Source organism: Oncorhynchus gorbuscha, linkage group LG05 (assembly GCF_021184085.1).
Source record: "Oncorhynchus gorbuscha isolate QuinsamMale2020 ecotype Even-year linkage group LG05, OgorEven_v1.0, whole genome shotgun sequence".
Classification (NCBI taxonomy): Eukaryota; Metazoa; Chordata; class Actinopteri; order Salmoniformes; family Salmonidae; genus Oncorhynchus; species Oncorhynchus gorbuscha.
The window spans coordinates 86,882,676-86,895,755 of NC_060177.1; the positions used below are offsets into that span (position 1 = coordinate 86,882,676).

At 45.8% G+C, this 13,080-nt stretch overlaps 1 protein-coding gene across 1 annotated transcript in view; it reads left to right on the plus strand.

Moving 5' to 3' along the window:
* Positions 1 to 13,080, plus strand: part of LOC124034953 — a 60,748-nt gene that overhangs the window by 37,943 nt on the left and 9,725 nt on the right. Inside the window, exons 18-21 of the mRNA XM_046348345.1 lie at positions 832 to 3,783; positions 8,783 to 8,941; positions 9,887 to 10,029; positions 10,281 to 10,413. Of these exons, the coding sequence (XP_046204301.1) occupies positions 832 to 3,783; positions 8,783 to 8,941; positions 9,887 to 10,029; positions 10,281 to 10,413 (3,387 nt within the window). The remainder of the gene's footprint in view (positions 1 to 831; positions 3,784 to 8,782; positions 8,942 to 9,886; positions 10,030 to 10,280; positions 10,414 to 13,080) is intronic.

Genomic DNA, 13,080 nt, shown 5'->3' on the forward strand with positions numbered 1-13,080 from the left:
ACATCACATTTGTTGTTGTGTTTTGTCTATGACATCACATTTGTTGTTGTGTTTTGTCTGAGACATCACATTTGTTGTCGTGTTTTGTCTATGACATAACATTTGTTGTCGTGTTTCTATGACATCACATTTGTTGTCGTGTTTTGTCTATGACATCACATTTGTTGTTGTGTTTCGTCTATTGTCCCAGTTGAAACTAGTAAAAACCTTTCTCAGTCTTATGAATGTTGATCATATTGGATTCAAAGGTTTTTAAAATTAATTTAGTTTTATCTTGTGTTTAGTTTTGAAAGATTATGTGCATGTTTGTTGAGTATATTTTTCCAAGTTATTTTTTCACAAAGAATACCTTTAAACATTTGTGATGTGTTAATATGTTTGTGACATTGGGATAATATATTGTATGATATGTATTATTTTTTGTAGAGTAGCTACAGTAGTAGCTGGTACAATTAAATAATTCGTTGTAAAAGTGTAACAAAGTATCTTATTTATTTGTAAGCTCACGTTCAACGTTTCTCCTTCTATTGTATCATAATACTTGTTAATGTTAAGAGATCATCCTGAAATTATAAAGTGCTTTTTTGCTATTAAAGTTGACATGTTGCTTCGTCAAATGTTGGCCATTTTCTGCAGTCAAACAGAACACTTGACACCTACGATGCTTAACCTTTTTCCACACTCCTGAACGGCAGTGACACATTGATTGTTGGACAGTGTTATTATTAAGGTGGTCTGCACCATTTGAGATGTCCATCCCGTAGGGGTTTTTTGGTTCTACCAAACCATCTATTTAAAAAAAAAAATTCTAATTAGGTGTTTTGTGCTCAGTTGCAGGGGTCCTGGGAGAGAAGGAGGAGCCTCATGGCGATGGCTCTACTTGTCCAAACCGTCCACTACCTTCTGTCCAGGATGGGACGCGGTCTACGGCACCAGCTATGAAGAGGAACCTGGAGGACCAGGCAGGGGAAGAAGACTCAAGGCCTAATCATGCCACACCTAGAAAAGTCATTAAACGCATCACCACCAAACGGAAGGATATCTTTGATTTGCTTCTGCAGAGCAACCCGTTCGACCTGGACAGTGTTCTATTGGCGGCCCAGACAGGAAATGGTCAGGCGACAACAGGAAGTCTTCATGACTCTGTTGATTCGGTTGTGTTGAGAAGTCGAAGTGCAGGTTTCCTGCTGGAGACAGCAGATTTCAAAGGAAAAGAGGAAGGAAAGAAATGGAACACAGAAAAGCAGGAAATTACAAAATCCTCAGAGGAGCTAACTCTAACTAAAGATGGGAATCTCTCCCAGCATACTGACCACTGCCAGAGAGAGGAGCTAACTCTAACTAAAGATGGGAATCTCTCCCAGCATACTGACCACTGCCAGAGAGAGGAGCTAACTCTAACTAAAGATGGGAATCTCTCCCAGCATAATGACCACTGCCAGAGAGAGGAGCTAACTCTAACTAAAGATGGGAATCTCTCCCAGCATACTGACCACTGCCAGAGAGAGGAGCTAACTCTAACTAAAGATGGGAATCTCTCCCAGCATACTGACCACTGCCAGAGAGAGGAGCTAACTCTAACTAAAGATGGGAATCTCTCCCAGCATACTGACCACTGCCAGAGAGAGGAGCTAACTCTAACTAAAGATGGGAATCTCTCCCAGCATACTGACCACTGCCAGAGAGAGGAGCTAACTCTAACTAAAGATGGGAATCTCTCCCAGCATACTGACCACTGCCAGAGAGAGGAGCTAACTCTAATTAAAGATGGGAATCTCTCCCAGCATACTGACCACTGCCAGAGAGAGGAGATTACTCTAGATAGGAATCTCTCCCAGCATACTGACCACTGCCAGAGCCAGAGAGAGGAGATCACTCTAGATATGAATCTCTCTCAGCATACCGACCACTGCCAGAGAGAGGAGATTACTCTAGATAGGAATCTCTCCCAGCATACTGACCACTGCCAGAGCCAGAGAGAGGAGATCACTCTAGATAGGAATCTCTACCAGCATACTGACCACTGCCAGAGAGAGGAGATTACTCTAGATATGAATCTCTCCCAGCATACCGACCACTGCCAGAGAGAGGAGATTACTCTAGATAGGAATCTCTCCCAGCATACCGACCACTGCCAGAGAGAGGAGATCACTCTCGATAGGAATCTCTCTCAGCATACTGACCACTGCCAGAGCCAGAGAGAGGAGATAACTCTAACTCAAGAGGGGCATCTTTCCCAGCATACTGACCACACAGACGAAGCAGGGTTCAATCTAGGTGAATATTTCAATTTTAACCCAACAACGAGTGCTGACAGATACAAACACAATAACACTATCTGGGCAGAGGAAACCAGTCAAAACCCTGACCAGAATACATGTCCTGAAGCCATAGTGCCGCTAGCTGGATTGGATGCCACAAGAAACAGCATCTCCACCGATAAGTCAAAGGTCACCCTCACCCACCGACCTGCTAGGCCAGAGATTGACCCCATGGACAAGACCAGATCTGCGGTAGAGGTTGACCTGAGCCAAATGGACCAGGATGACACCTGCTGTACCCTTATAGACAACTTCTCACTTGTTGAACACCTGTCCCTGTCCAAAGCACCTGTCCCTTTGGAAACCACTGAAGTTGTGAATGCCTGTGTGGCTGGGACATCATCTCCATATATTGATGATCGGTGTAAGCTAGACAATGGTCTCCTGTCCAAGGAAGACTTGGAGGAGCAGTGTAGCGTGTCTCTTCCGCCTCATTCAGACGCTACAACAACAACACACCTGGATGTCACAAGTCAAGCTTCCATTGTTGACGAGAAGCAGACACAACCAGTAGAGGCCCCATCAGCGATGGAGGATGATAATGATGAATATCTTGGCTCTTGCAACACTAGCTCACCATCCCTCCTAGTGGCTGAAGAGCTCCACGGCCCTGTGGGGATATCAGAATGTACAGAGACCAATATCGATACACTGTTTATGCAGAGAGCAAGTCAAATCCCCAAAGCTTCTTCCATTGGATCAGATGTTGGTTTAAAAGCCAACCTGCTCAAATGCACTGGTCTCGATCTCCAGCTGATTGGAGACAGACTGGACAGAGAGACCACGGCTGCTGTGACTGACAGAGATGGTGAGAGATGTCATATTGATGGTGGACAACGTGAGGGAGGCTCTGTAATACACAGAGTGTCTAGAGACCCGGATGCTTCTACTGACAAGACTTTGTCTTCCGACAATAAAGACAATAGTGCTGACTCTGACATCACCGTGGTCTCTGAGCTGGACCAAGCAGAGACAAAGAACAATGATGTGGGACAAGTTGAAAAGGAGGAGGTGGCAAAAGCTCATGTTCAACTTGATTCAGAAGCAACAATTGGTTCCGTCCAAGATCAGGTGAGAGGAGTAGAAAACCAAACCCCCGGGACTGAAGTTGAGACTTTAGATACATTAATAGATTACTCTGAGGCGTGTGAGATGAATGGTAATGGATATACCACTACTGTAATGGAAGACTCCACTAGCCTGTTACCCGCTTTAGATGACTGCCAAGCTAAAGACGGTGTGAAGGAAGATGAACCAGAGATGAACACTATGCAAAGTGATACGGGCAGCGCCAAACACCACAACAGCTGTAGTCAACACGAGAGGAAAGCCAAGAGCAGTAGAGCCAGACCTGGCAAGAGGCAGGCCAAGCTGTTGTTGAAGCCAAAGCCAAACCCTTGGGCATCGCAAATCACAAGTACTAGTTACACAACAGGTGGTGCTGATACCTCCTCTAGTTCAGGTATTGGAATATTGTATTTATGAATAGATTCACTTTTTCAACATTGTTCATTTGATTAATAAATACAGTCAGGTCCATAAATATTTGCACATTGAAGAAGTTATTATTATTTTGGCTCTGTATGCCACAATGGATTTGACTATCAAGATGAGATTAAAGTTCTGAGGATATTTACATACTAATCAGGTGAACGGTGTAGGAATTACAGCACTTTTTTATGTGGTCACCACAATATTAGGGGCTCAAAAAGTAATTGGACAAACTTAACATGAACATAAATTAAATTGTTTTAATATTTAGTTGCAAATCCTTTGCCGTCAATGACTGCCTGAAGACTGGAACCCATAGACATCACCAGATGCTGGGTTTCTTCCCTGGTGATGCTCAGCCAAGCCTTTACTGCAGCTGTCTTCAGTTTCTGCTTGTTCTTGGAGCGTTTTGCCTTCAGCAAGTGAAATGCATGCTCAATTAGATTCAGGTCAAGTAATTGACTTGGCCATTGCAGAACATTTAAATTCTTTGTCTAAAAAAAGTATTGGTTTGCTTTCGCAGTATGCTTGGGTCATTGTCCATCTGCACTGTGAAGCGCCGTCCAATGAGTTTTGAAGCATTTGGCTGAATCTGAGCAGATAATAACATTAGCCCTAAACACTTCAGAATTCATCCTGCTGCTTTTGTCAGCAGTCAGCACATCATCAATAAATACATACATACCATACATGCCCACCCCATAACACTACCTCCACCATGCTTCACAGATGAAGTGGTATGCTCTGATGATGGCCCTGACGGAAACATGGATCACCACAGACAACACTGCTACTCCTACTGCTCTCTCTTTGTCCGCCCACGTGTTCTCGCACACCCCGAGAGCGTCTGGTCAGCGGGGTGGTGGCACCGGGATCCTCATCTCTCCCAAGTGGTCATTCTCTCTTTCTCCCCTTACCCATCTGTCTATCGCCTCCTTTGAATTCCATGCTGTCACAGTTACTAGCCCTTTCAAGCTTAACATCCTTATCATTTATCGCCCTCCAGGTTCCCTCGGAGAGTTCATCAATGAGCTTGATGCCTTGATAAGCTCCTTTCCTGAGGACGGCTCACCTCTCACAGTTCTGGGCGACTTTAACCTCCCCACGTCTACCTTTGACTCTTTCCTCTCTGCCTCCTTCTTTCCACTCCTCTCCTCTTTTGACCTCACCCTCTCACCTTCCCCCTACTCACAAGGCAGGCAATACGCTCGACCTCATCTTTACTAGATGCTGTTCTTCCACTAACCTCATTGCAACTCCCCTCCAAGTCTCCGACCACTGCCTTGTATCCTTTTCCCTCTCGCTCTCATCCAACACCTCCCACACTGCCCCTACTCGGATGGTATCGCGCCGTCCCAACCTTCGCTCTCTCTCCCCCGCTACTCTCTCCTCTTCCATCCTATCATCTCTTCCCTCCGCTCAAACCTTCTCCCACCTATCTCCTGATTCTGCCTCCTCAACCCTCCTCTCCTCCCTCTCTGCATCCCTTGACTCTCTATGTCCCCTATCCTCCAGGCCGGCTCGGTCCTCCCCTCCCGCTCCGTGGCTCGATGACTCATTGCGAGCTCACAGAACAGGGCTCCGGGCAGCCGAGCGGAAATGGAGGAAAACTCGCCTCCCTGCGGACCTGGCATCCTTTCACTCCCTCCTCTCTACATTTTCCTCCTCTGTCTCTGCTGCTAAAGCCACTTTCTACCACGCTAAATTCCAAGCTGCTGCCTCTAACCCTAGGAAGCTCTTTGCCACCTTCTCCTCCCTCCTGAATCCTCCGCCCCCTCCCCCTCCTCCCTCTCTGCAGATGACTTCTCAACCATTTTGAAAAGAAGGTCGACGACATCCGATCCTCGTTTGCTAAGTCAAACGACACTGCTGGTTCTGCTCACACTGCCCTACCCTGTGCTCTGACCTCTTTCTCCCCTCTCTCTCCAGATGAAATCTCGCGTCTTGTGACGGCCGGCCGCCCAACAACCTGCCCGCTTGACCCTATCCCCTCCTCTCTTCTCCAGACCATTTCCGGAGACCTTCTCCCTTACCTCACCTCGCTCATCAACTCATCCCTGACCGTTGGCTACGTCCCTTCCGTCTTCAAGAGAGCGAGAGTTGCACCCCTTCTGAAAAAACCTACACTCGATCCCTCCGATGTCAACAATTACAGACCAGTATCCCTTCTTTCTTTTCTCTCCAAAACTCTTGAACGTGCTGTCCTTGGCCAGCTCTCCCGCTATCTCTCTCTGAATGACCTTCTTGATCCAAATCAGTCAGGTTTCAAGACTAGTCATTCAACTGAGACTGCTCTCCTCTGTATCACGGAGGCGCTCCGCACTGCTAAAGCTAACTCTCTCTCCTCTGCTCTCATCCTTCTAGATCTATCGGCTGCCTTCGATACTGTGAACCATCAGATCCTCCTCTCCACCCTCTCCGAGTTGGGCATCTCCGGCGCGGCCCACGCTTGGATTGCGTCCTACCTGACAGGTCGCTCCTACCAGGTGGCGTGGCGAGAATCTGTCTCCTCACCACGCGCTCTCACCACTGGTGTCCCCAGGGCTCTGTTCTTGGCCCTCTCCTATTCTCGCTATACACCAAGTCACTTGGCTCTGTCATAACCTCACATGGTCTCTCTTATCATTGCTATGCAGACGACACACAATTAATCTTCTCCTTTCCCCCTTCTGATGACCAGGTGGCGAATCGCATCTCTGCATGTCTGGCAGACATATCAGTGTGGATGACGGATCACCACCTCAAGCTGAACCTCGGCAAGACGGAGCTGCTCTTCCTCCCGGGGAAGGACTGCCCGTTCCATGATCTCGCCATCACGGTTGACAACTCCATTGTGTCCTCCTCCCAGAGCGCCAAGAACCTTGGCGTGATCCTGGACAACACCCTGTCGTTCTCAACTAACATCAAGGCGGTGGCCCGTTCCTGTAGGTTCATGCTCTACAACATCCGCAGAGTACGACCCTGCCTCACACAGGAAGCGGCGCAGGTCCTAATCCAGGCACTTGTCATCTCCCGTCTGGATTACTGCAACTCGCTGTTGGCTGGGCTCCCTGCCTGTGCCATTAAACCCCTTCAACTCATCCAGAACGCCGCAGCCCGTCTGGTGTTCAACCTTCCCAAGTTCTCTCACGTCACCCCGCTCCTCCGTTCTCTCCACTGGCTTCCAGTTGAAGCTCGCATCCGCTACAAGACCATGGTGCTTGCCTACGGAGCTGTGAGGGGAACGGCACCTCAGTACCTCCAGGCTCTGATCAGGCCCTACACCCAAACAAGGGCACTACGTTCATCCACCTCTGGCCTGCTCGCCTCCCTACCACTGAGGAAGTACAGCTCCCGCTCAGCCCAGTCAAAACTGTTCGCTGCCCTGGCCCCCCAATGGTGGAACAAACTCCCTCACGACGCCAGGACAGCGGAGTCAATCACCACCTTCCGGAGACACCTGAAACCCCACCTCTTTAAGGAATACCTAGGATAGGTTAAGTAATCCCTCTCACCCCACCCCCCCTAAGTTTTAGATGCACTATTGTTAAGTGACTGTCCCACTGGATGTCATAAGGTGAATGCACCAATTTGTAAGTCGCTCTGGATAAGAGCGTCTGCTAAATGACTTAAATGTAAATGTAAATGTAATGATGAGCAGTACCTTCCCTTCTCCATAACACTACCTCCACCATGCTTCACAGATGAGGTGGTATGCTCTGATGATGAGCAGTACCTTCCCTTCTCCATAACGCTACCTCCACCATGCTTCACAGATGAGGTGGTATGCTCTGATGATGAGCAGTACCTTCCCTTCTCCATAACACTACCTCCACCATGCTTCACAGATGAGGTGGAATGCTCTGATGATGAGCAGTACCTTCCCTTCTCCATACTCTTCTCTTCCCATCATTCTGGTACAAGTTGATCTTTGTGTCGTCTGTCGATAGGATGTTGTTTGACAAGCTCTAATCTCTAATCTTCCTGTTTTTAAGGCTTACCAGTGGTTTACATCTTGTGGTAAACACTCTGTATTTACTCTGGTCTTCTCTTGAATGTTGACTTTGACACAGATATCCCTACCTCCTGGATGGTGTTCCTGATCTGGCCAACTGTTGTAAAGCGGTTTTTTCTTAATCGGGGAAGAACAGTTGTTTTCCGTGGTCTTCCGGGCCTTTTTGTGTTCCTGAGCTCCCCAGTACGTTCTTTCTTTTTAAGAATGTACCAAGTAGTTGATTTGGGGCTCCCAAGTGGCGCAGCGGTCTAAGGCACTGCATCTCAGTGCTAGAAGCGTCACTACAGACCCTGGTTTTATTCCAGGCTGTATCGCAACCGGCAGTGATTGGGATTCCCATAGGGCGGCGCACAATTGGCTCAGCCTCGTCCGGGTTAGGGTAGTTAAATAAAGGTTAAATAAATAAAATACTTTTGGCCACACCTCATGGTTTTGCTATCTCTCTGATGGGTTTGTTTTGATTGTTCAGTCTAATGATGTCTTGCTTCACTGGCAGTGACAGCTCTTTGTCCTTCATATTGAGGGTTAAAACAGCAACAGAATCCAAATGCAAATGTCACACTTGAAATCAACTCTAGACCTTTTATCTGATTACTTGTAAATGAACTAATGAGGGAATAACACACCTGGCCATGGAACAGCTGAGCAACTGTTGGTCCCTTAAAAGGGGGGGCCCACAAGTAAAAAAAAATGCTGTAATTCCTACACCGTTCACCTGATTTGGATGTAAAATACCCTCAAATTAAAGCTGGAAGTCTGCTGAAAGGTGGCGTACAGAGCCAAAATGATGATAACTCAATATCCAAATATGTATGGCAAACAGATAGTAAAATAAAAAATATTGTATCAAATAGAACATCTTACATAATTCTGTGTCTGTGACTTTCCCGTTATTGTCACCTTGATCAATCATATTTTATTTATATTTCATACATATTTTATTTATATGCTCATCTTTCTATCAATGTTTTATCAGTAGGTCCCATGCCTGGCACAAAGATTCCCTTGAGGAATCTACACAAGAGAAACAGTATGGGAGAGAGCCACCTTCACCTGGCATGCAAGAAAGGAGACCTGGCTCTAGTGAGAGGCCTTCTGGAAGCAGGCCTAAATGTTAATCAGATAGATCACGCAGGTTTGTAACAGGCCAGACTCTATACTGCCCTACCAAGCACAAAGGCAGTGACTGCTCATAGCGTGGAACTGATAAATATGGCTTCTATTTACCTTGGTTTCACAGTAACTATATGCAGTTACTGCTAACATGACCCCCCCATTTTCTCCAAAACACAATACAGTAGAGGCAAGATACTTGTCCACATGATTAAGCATGTATTTAATGTAGCAAAAAAATGACATTAACTCATTTTTGACCAAATGAGCAATTACTGCCTTTTTGCTTGGTACGGCAGTATAGACTATTTCATTTTTATTCACCTTTATTTTCAGCAGGGTGTCACTGAAACCAAGTCTTATTTTTGTCTTCTTCAAATGAGCCCTGCACAATACAAACACATCAATACAAAACTATCCAAATAAAATGATACATTTACAAAACATATCTGGTCAGATCCATGGCTGCTTTCATTCTGTAGCTCAGTTGGTAGAGCATGGCGCTTGTAACGCCAGGGTAGTGGGTTCGATTCCCGGGACCACCCATACGTAGAATGTATGCACACATGACTGTAAGTCGCTTTGGATAAAAGCGTCCGCTAAATGGCATATATTATTATTATTAATACAGTACTTAAAAAGGACAACCTTTTCATGTAAAATCAAACTGATCCCCAACATGTTCCCAATTTTTTTTGGGGGGGGAAACCAGTCCTCTTTTACTATTGTTTTAGCGTTCTGTCTTTATGTCCATTAGTACACTTAGTTACACAATCCTTTTATGTCTTTATCACTGTAAATTACGACGAATGCTTATAATGCATCGTAACCTGCGTGTGTGTGTGTGTGTGTGTGTGTGTGTGTGTGTGTGTGTGTGTGTGTGTGTGTGTGTGTGTGTGTGTGTGTGTGTGTGTGTGTGTGTGTGTGTGTGTGTGTGTGTGTGTGTGTGTGTGTGTGTGTGTGTCAGGCTGGACGGCGCTGCATGAGGCCAGTGCTGCAGGTTCCGAAGCTGTGGTCAAGGAGCTACTGCAGGCTGGGGCTGATGTTACCAGTAGAGGTCTGGAGGGCCTCACTCCTCTACATGATGCTGCTGCCTCAGGACACTGCAAAGTACGCTACATACTCTGATTGATACGATTGACCGACTTTAGTGGCTCACTCACGTTGATTATAATGTACTGACACTTGGATGTGTATTGTATGCCTGTTGAGAATCAAACAAGTTATTCCCAACTTCCTGTCTGAATATATAGTGCCCTTATTTTTTTGTGTGAATTGTGTGTTTTTCGTCATCAACATTTCTATCAATATTGTTTGATAATGTGAAGCTGAAATGTACCCCCCTCCATTGAGACCCTCAGGTAGTGCAGCTCCTTCTTCAGTATGGCGCAAGCCCGCAAGACAAAAACGCTCTGGGCCAGACCGCCGTGGACCTAGCCTGCCACGACGACATCAAACAACTCCTCTCCACATCCCCAGGACCTTTTGTCCAACGTGAGCAGCCTAGCGAAGCACCTAAACACAAGTATGGGTAGCTGCAGCCCAATATGGTGAACAGAGTGTGGGCCAGTGGGCGTGTCGAAAGAAGTGAGTGTGTGGAAAGCGAATCGGCTAATTGGGCAGATTTGTTGCCACTCCAGACAGTTTTGCGTTGCGGATCAGGTTGCACGAAAAGTCAATAAGCCGGCAACCAGTGCACCGGTGAGACCTGAGATCTGACCTTAATACCCAGTAGGAAGCTTCTGTTAAAAAGAAGAAATGCTATTGCAACCTCTTTGCAATAAGGAATTGAGACCAAAAGCTCAAGAGAAGTTTCAAGTGTTTAATACCAATGATACAGTCAGCTGAGTGCATCCATTTAGAAAGATCACAACACATTTTACACTCTTCCCTTGTCGGCGTCACCCCCCCAGCTATACATTTTATGGCCCCAATGAGTTTCCCTCTTTTCCCCAGTGGAATGTCCATGGTCCTCTCTCTGTGGAATGTCCATGGTCCTCTCTCTGTGGAATGTCCATGGTCCTCTCTCTGTGGAATGTCCATGGTCCTCTCTCTGTGGAATGTCCATGGTCCACTCTCTGTGGAATGTCCATGGTCCTCTCTCTGTGGAATGTCCATGGTCCACTCTCTGTGGAATGTCCATGGTCCACTCTCTGTGGAATGTCCATGGTCCACTCTGTGGAATGTCCATGGTCCTCTCTCTGTGGAATGTCCATGGTCCTCTCTCTGTGGAATGTCCATGGTCCTCTCTCTGTGGAATGTCCATGGTCCACTCTCTGTGGAATGTCCATGGTCCACTCTCTGTGGAATGTCCGTGGTCCTCTCTCTGTGGAATGTCCATGGTCCTCTCTCTGTGGAATGTCCATGGTCCTCTCTTTGTTTAGCCAGATGTCAGAATCACACCCTGTCCTTCTGTTCTGGGCCTGACCCAGCTCTCTGATCCGAGGCAATTTCCTCTTATCCGATTGGGTCGACCTTTCTAAATTAGCATACGCACAGTTTCGTGGACTAAACTCAATTAATACTCACAGTAATCATTCACTAAACAGGGTACAAACTAAACTACAGTTTAACTTGAAACATGTTACATTTTAATAGAGTCCATCACTTCCTACCTGGTAAAACGGTCACGTCTCCGACGGTAGCTAACGTGACCATGTTTTTCCCTCCTGTGATTTTATTTAAAGTAGGACAGCAGCCTACACAATAAATCATTCATATTGTTAATCATCTAGATGTCACATGTACAAGTCTACTCAATGGGGAGGGCATGAACGGAAACAACCCCCGGGACACACTGACCTTTGCTCCCGCTTGACACGCACTACTTGTCCGGCAGTGGCGTGGGAAGTAGCTACCTAGTAACAGGTTGACGGTCACAGTAAGCACACACAGGAAGCAACAGTACACCCATCATCAGTACTTTTAACTAAAATAAAAAATAAACAATCTTCAGTTTTATAACTGAAAATGTACAATTATTTGTGTAAAAATCGGAACAGTGAAATACGACTCAGACTCATCCAGTAGTCCACAATCTCTCGTGGTATGCTAGCTTAATGTAATGTATGTTAGTGGAAGAAAAGAAAAAACACAGCTCAATCAAAACCCTCTAACCAAACCAGTTCCTGGGGCCCTCTCCTGGGTGCACATTTTGTTTTAGGCCATAGCACTACACCTCTGATTCAAACAATCAAGGCTTGATGATGAGTTGGTTATTTGAATCAGCTATGACGTGCTAGAGCAAAAACCAAATCGTGCACGGGGGGCTGGGGAGCGGGGCAGGAAAGAGTTTTGGAAACCTTGGTCTAACCTATAGCAGAGTGCTTTCGACCCACCCACTTCTATCCATACGTCCATTACTTTCCTTTCGACACACCCACTTCTATCCACACGTCCATTACTTTCCTTTGGACACACCCACTTCTATCCACACGTCCATTACTTTCCTTTCGACACACCCACTTCTATCCACACGTCCATTACTTTCCTTTGGACACACCCACTTCTATCCACACGTCCATTACTTTCCTTTTTACACACCCACTCACCCATAATCCGGTCACTATGATGAGCAGCAGCTACCCCCTTCTCTGTAACCAAGGTACATAACATTCATACCAGTCTTTTGTAGACCTGGGTTTAAATACTATTTGAAATCATTTAAAATACTGTAGCTGCGCTTGATTGAGCTTGCCTATTGCAATGAAACCAATAGAACGATTTCAAATAGTATTTGAACCCAGGCATATTCCCAGCCTAGTACAGGCAACGATGCTGCAATATCGATTAGAGGGTACGTTGACAAAAGTTCAATGGGATATTTGTAGGCCTCAGATTGACAGGCCGGAAGTGCTTTTTTAAAATTCCTTTTCGGCTGTTACTATCCAGATTTACGCATTTGTTATCAGTTGTCAAAATTGACAACATCACTTTATTGATCATAAATATAATATTGATTTAAGATAAGACATGTACACACAACACTCTTTACAACGTGTACATAAAGAGCAGGGTTGGGGTCAAATGAGGTCAGTCAATTCAGGAAGTTATTTGAATTTAAAATGTAAGTCATTTTGAGTATTGCGAAGTCATCGAAAATGTATTGTTAAATGTTTTTTAAGTAACAATGTCAGTTTACTTTTTATATTGACTGTGTTC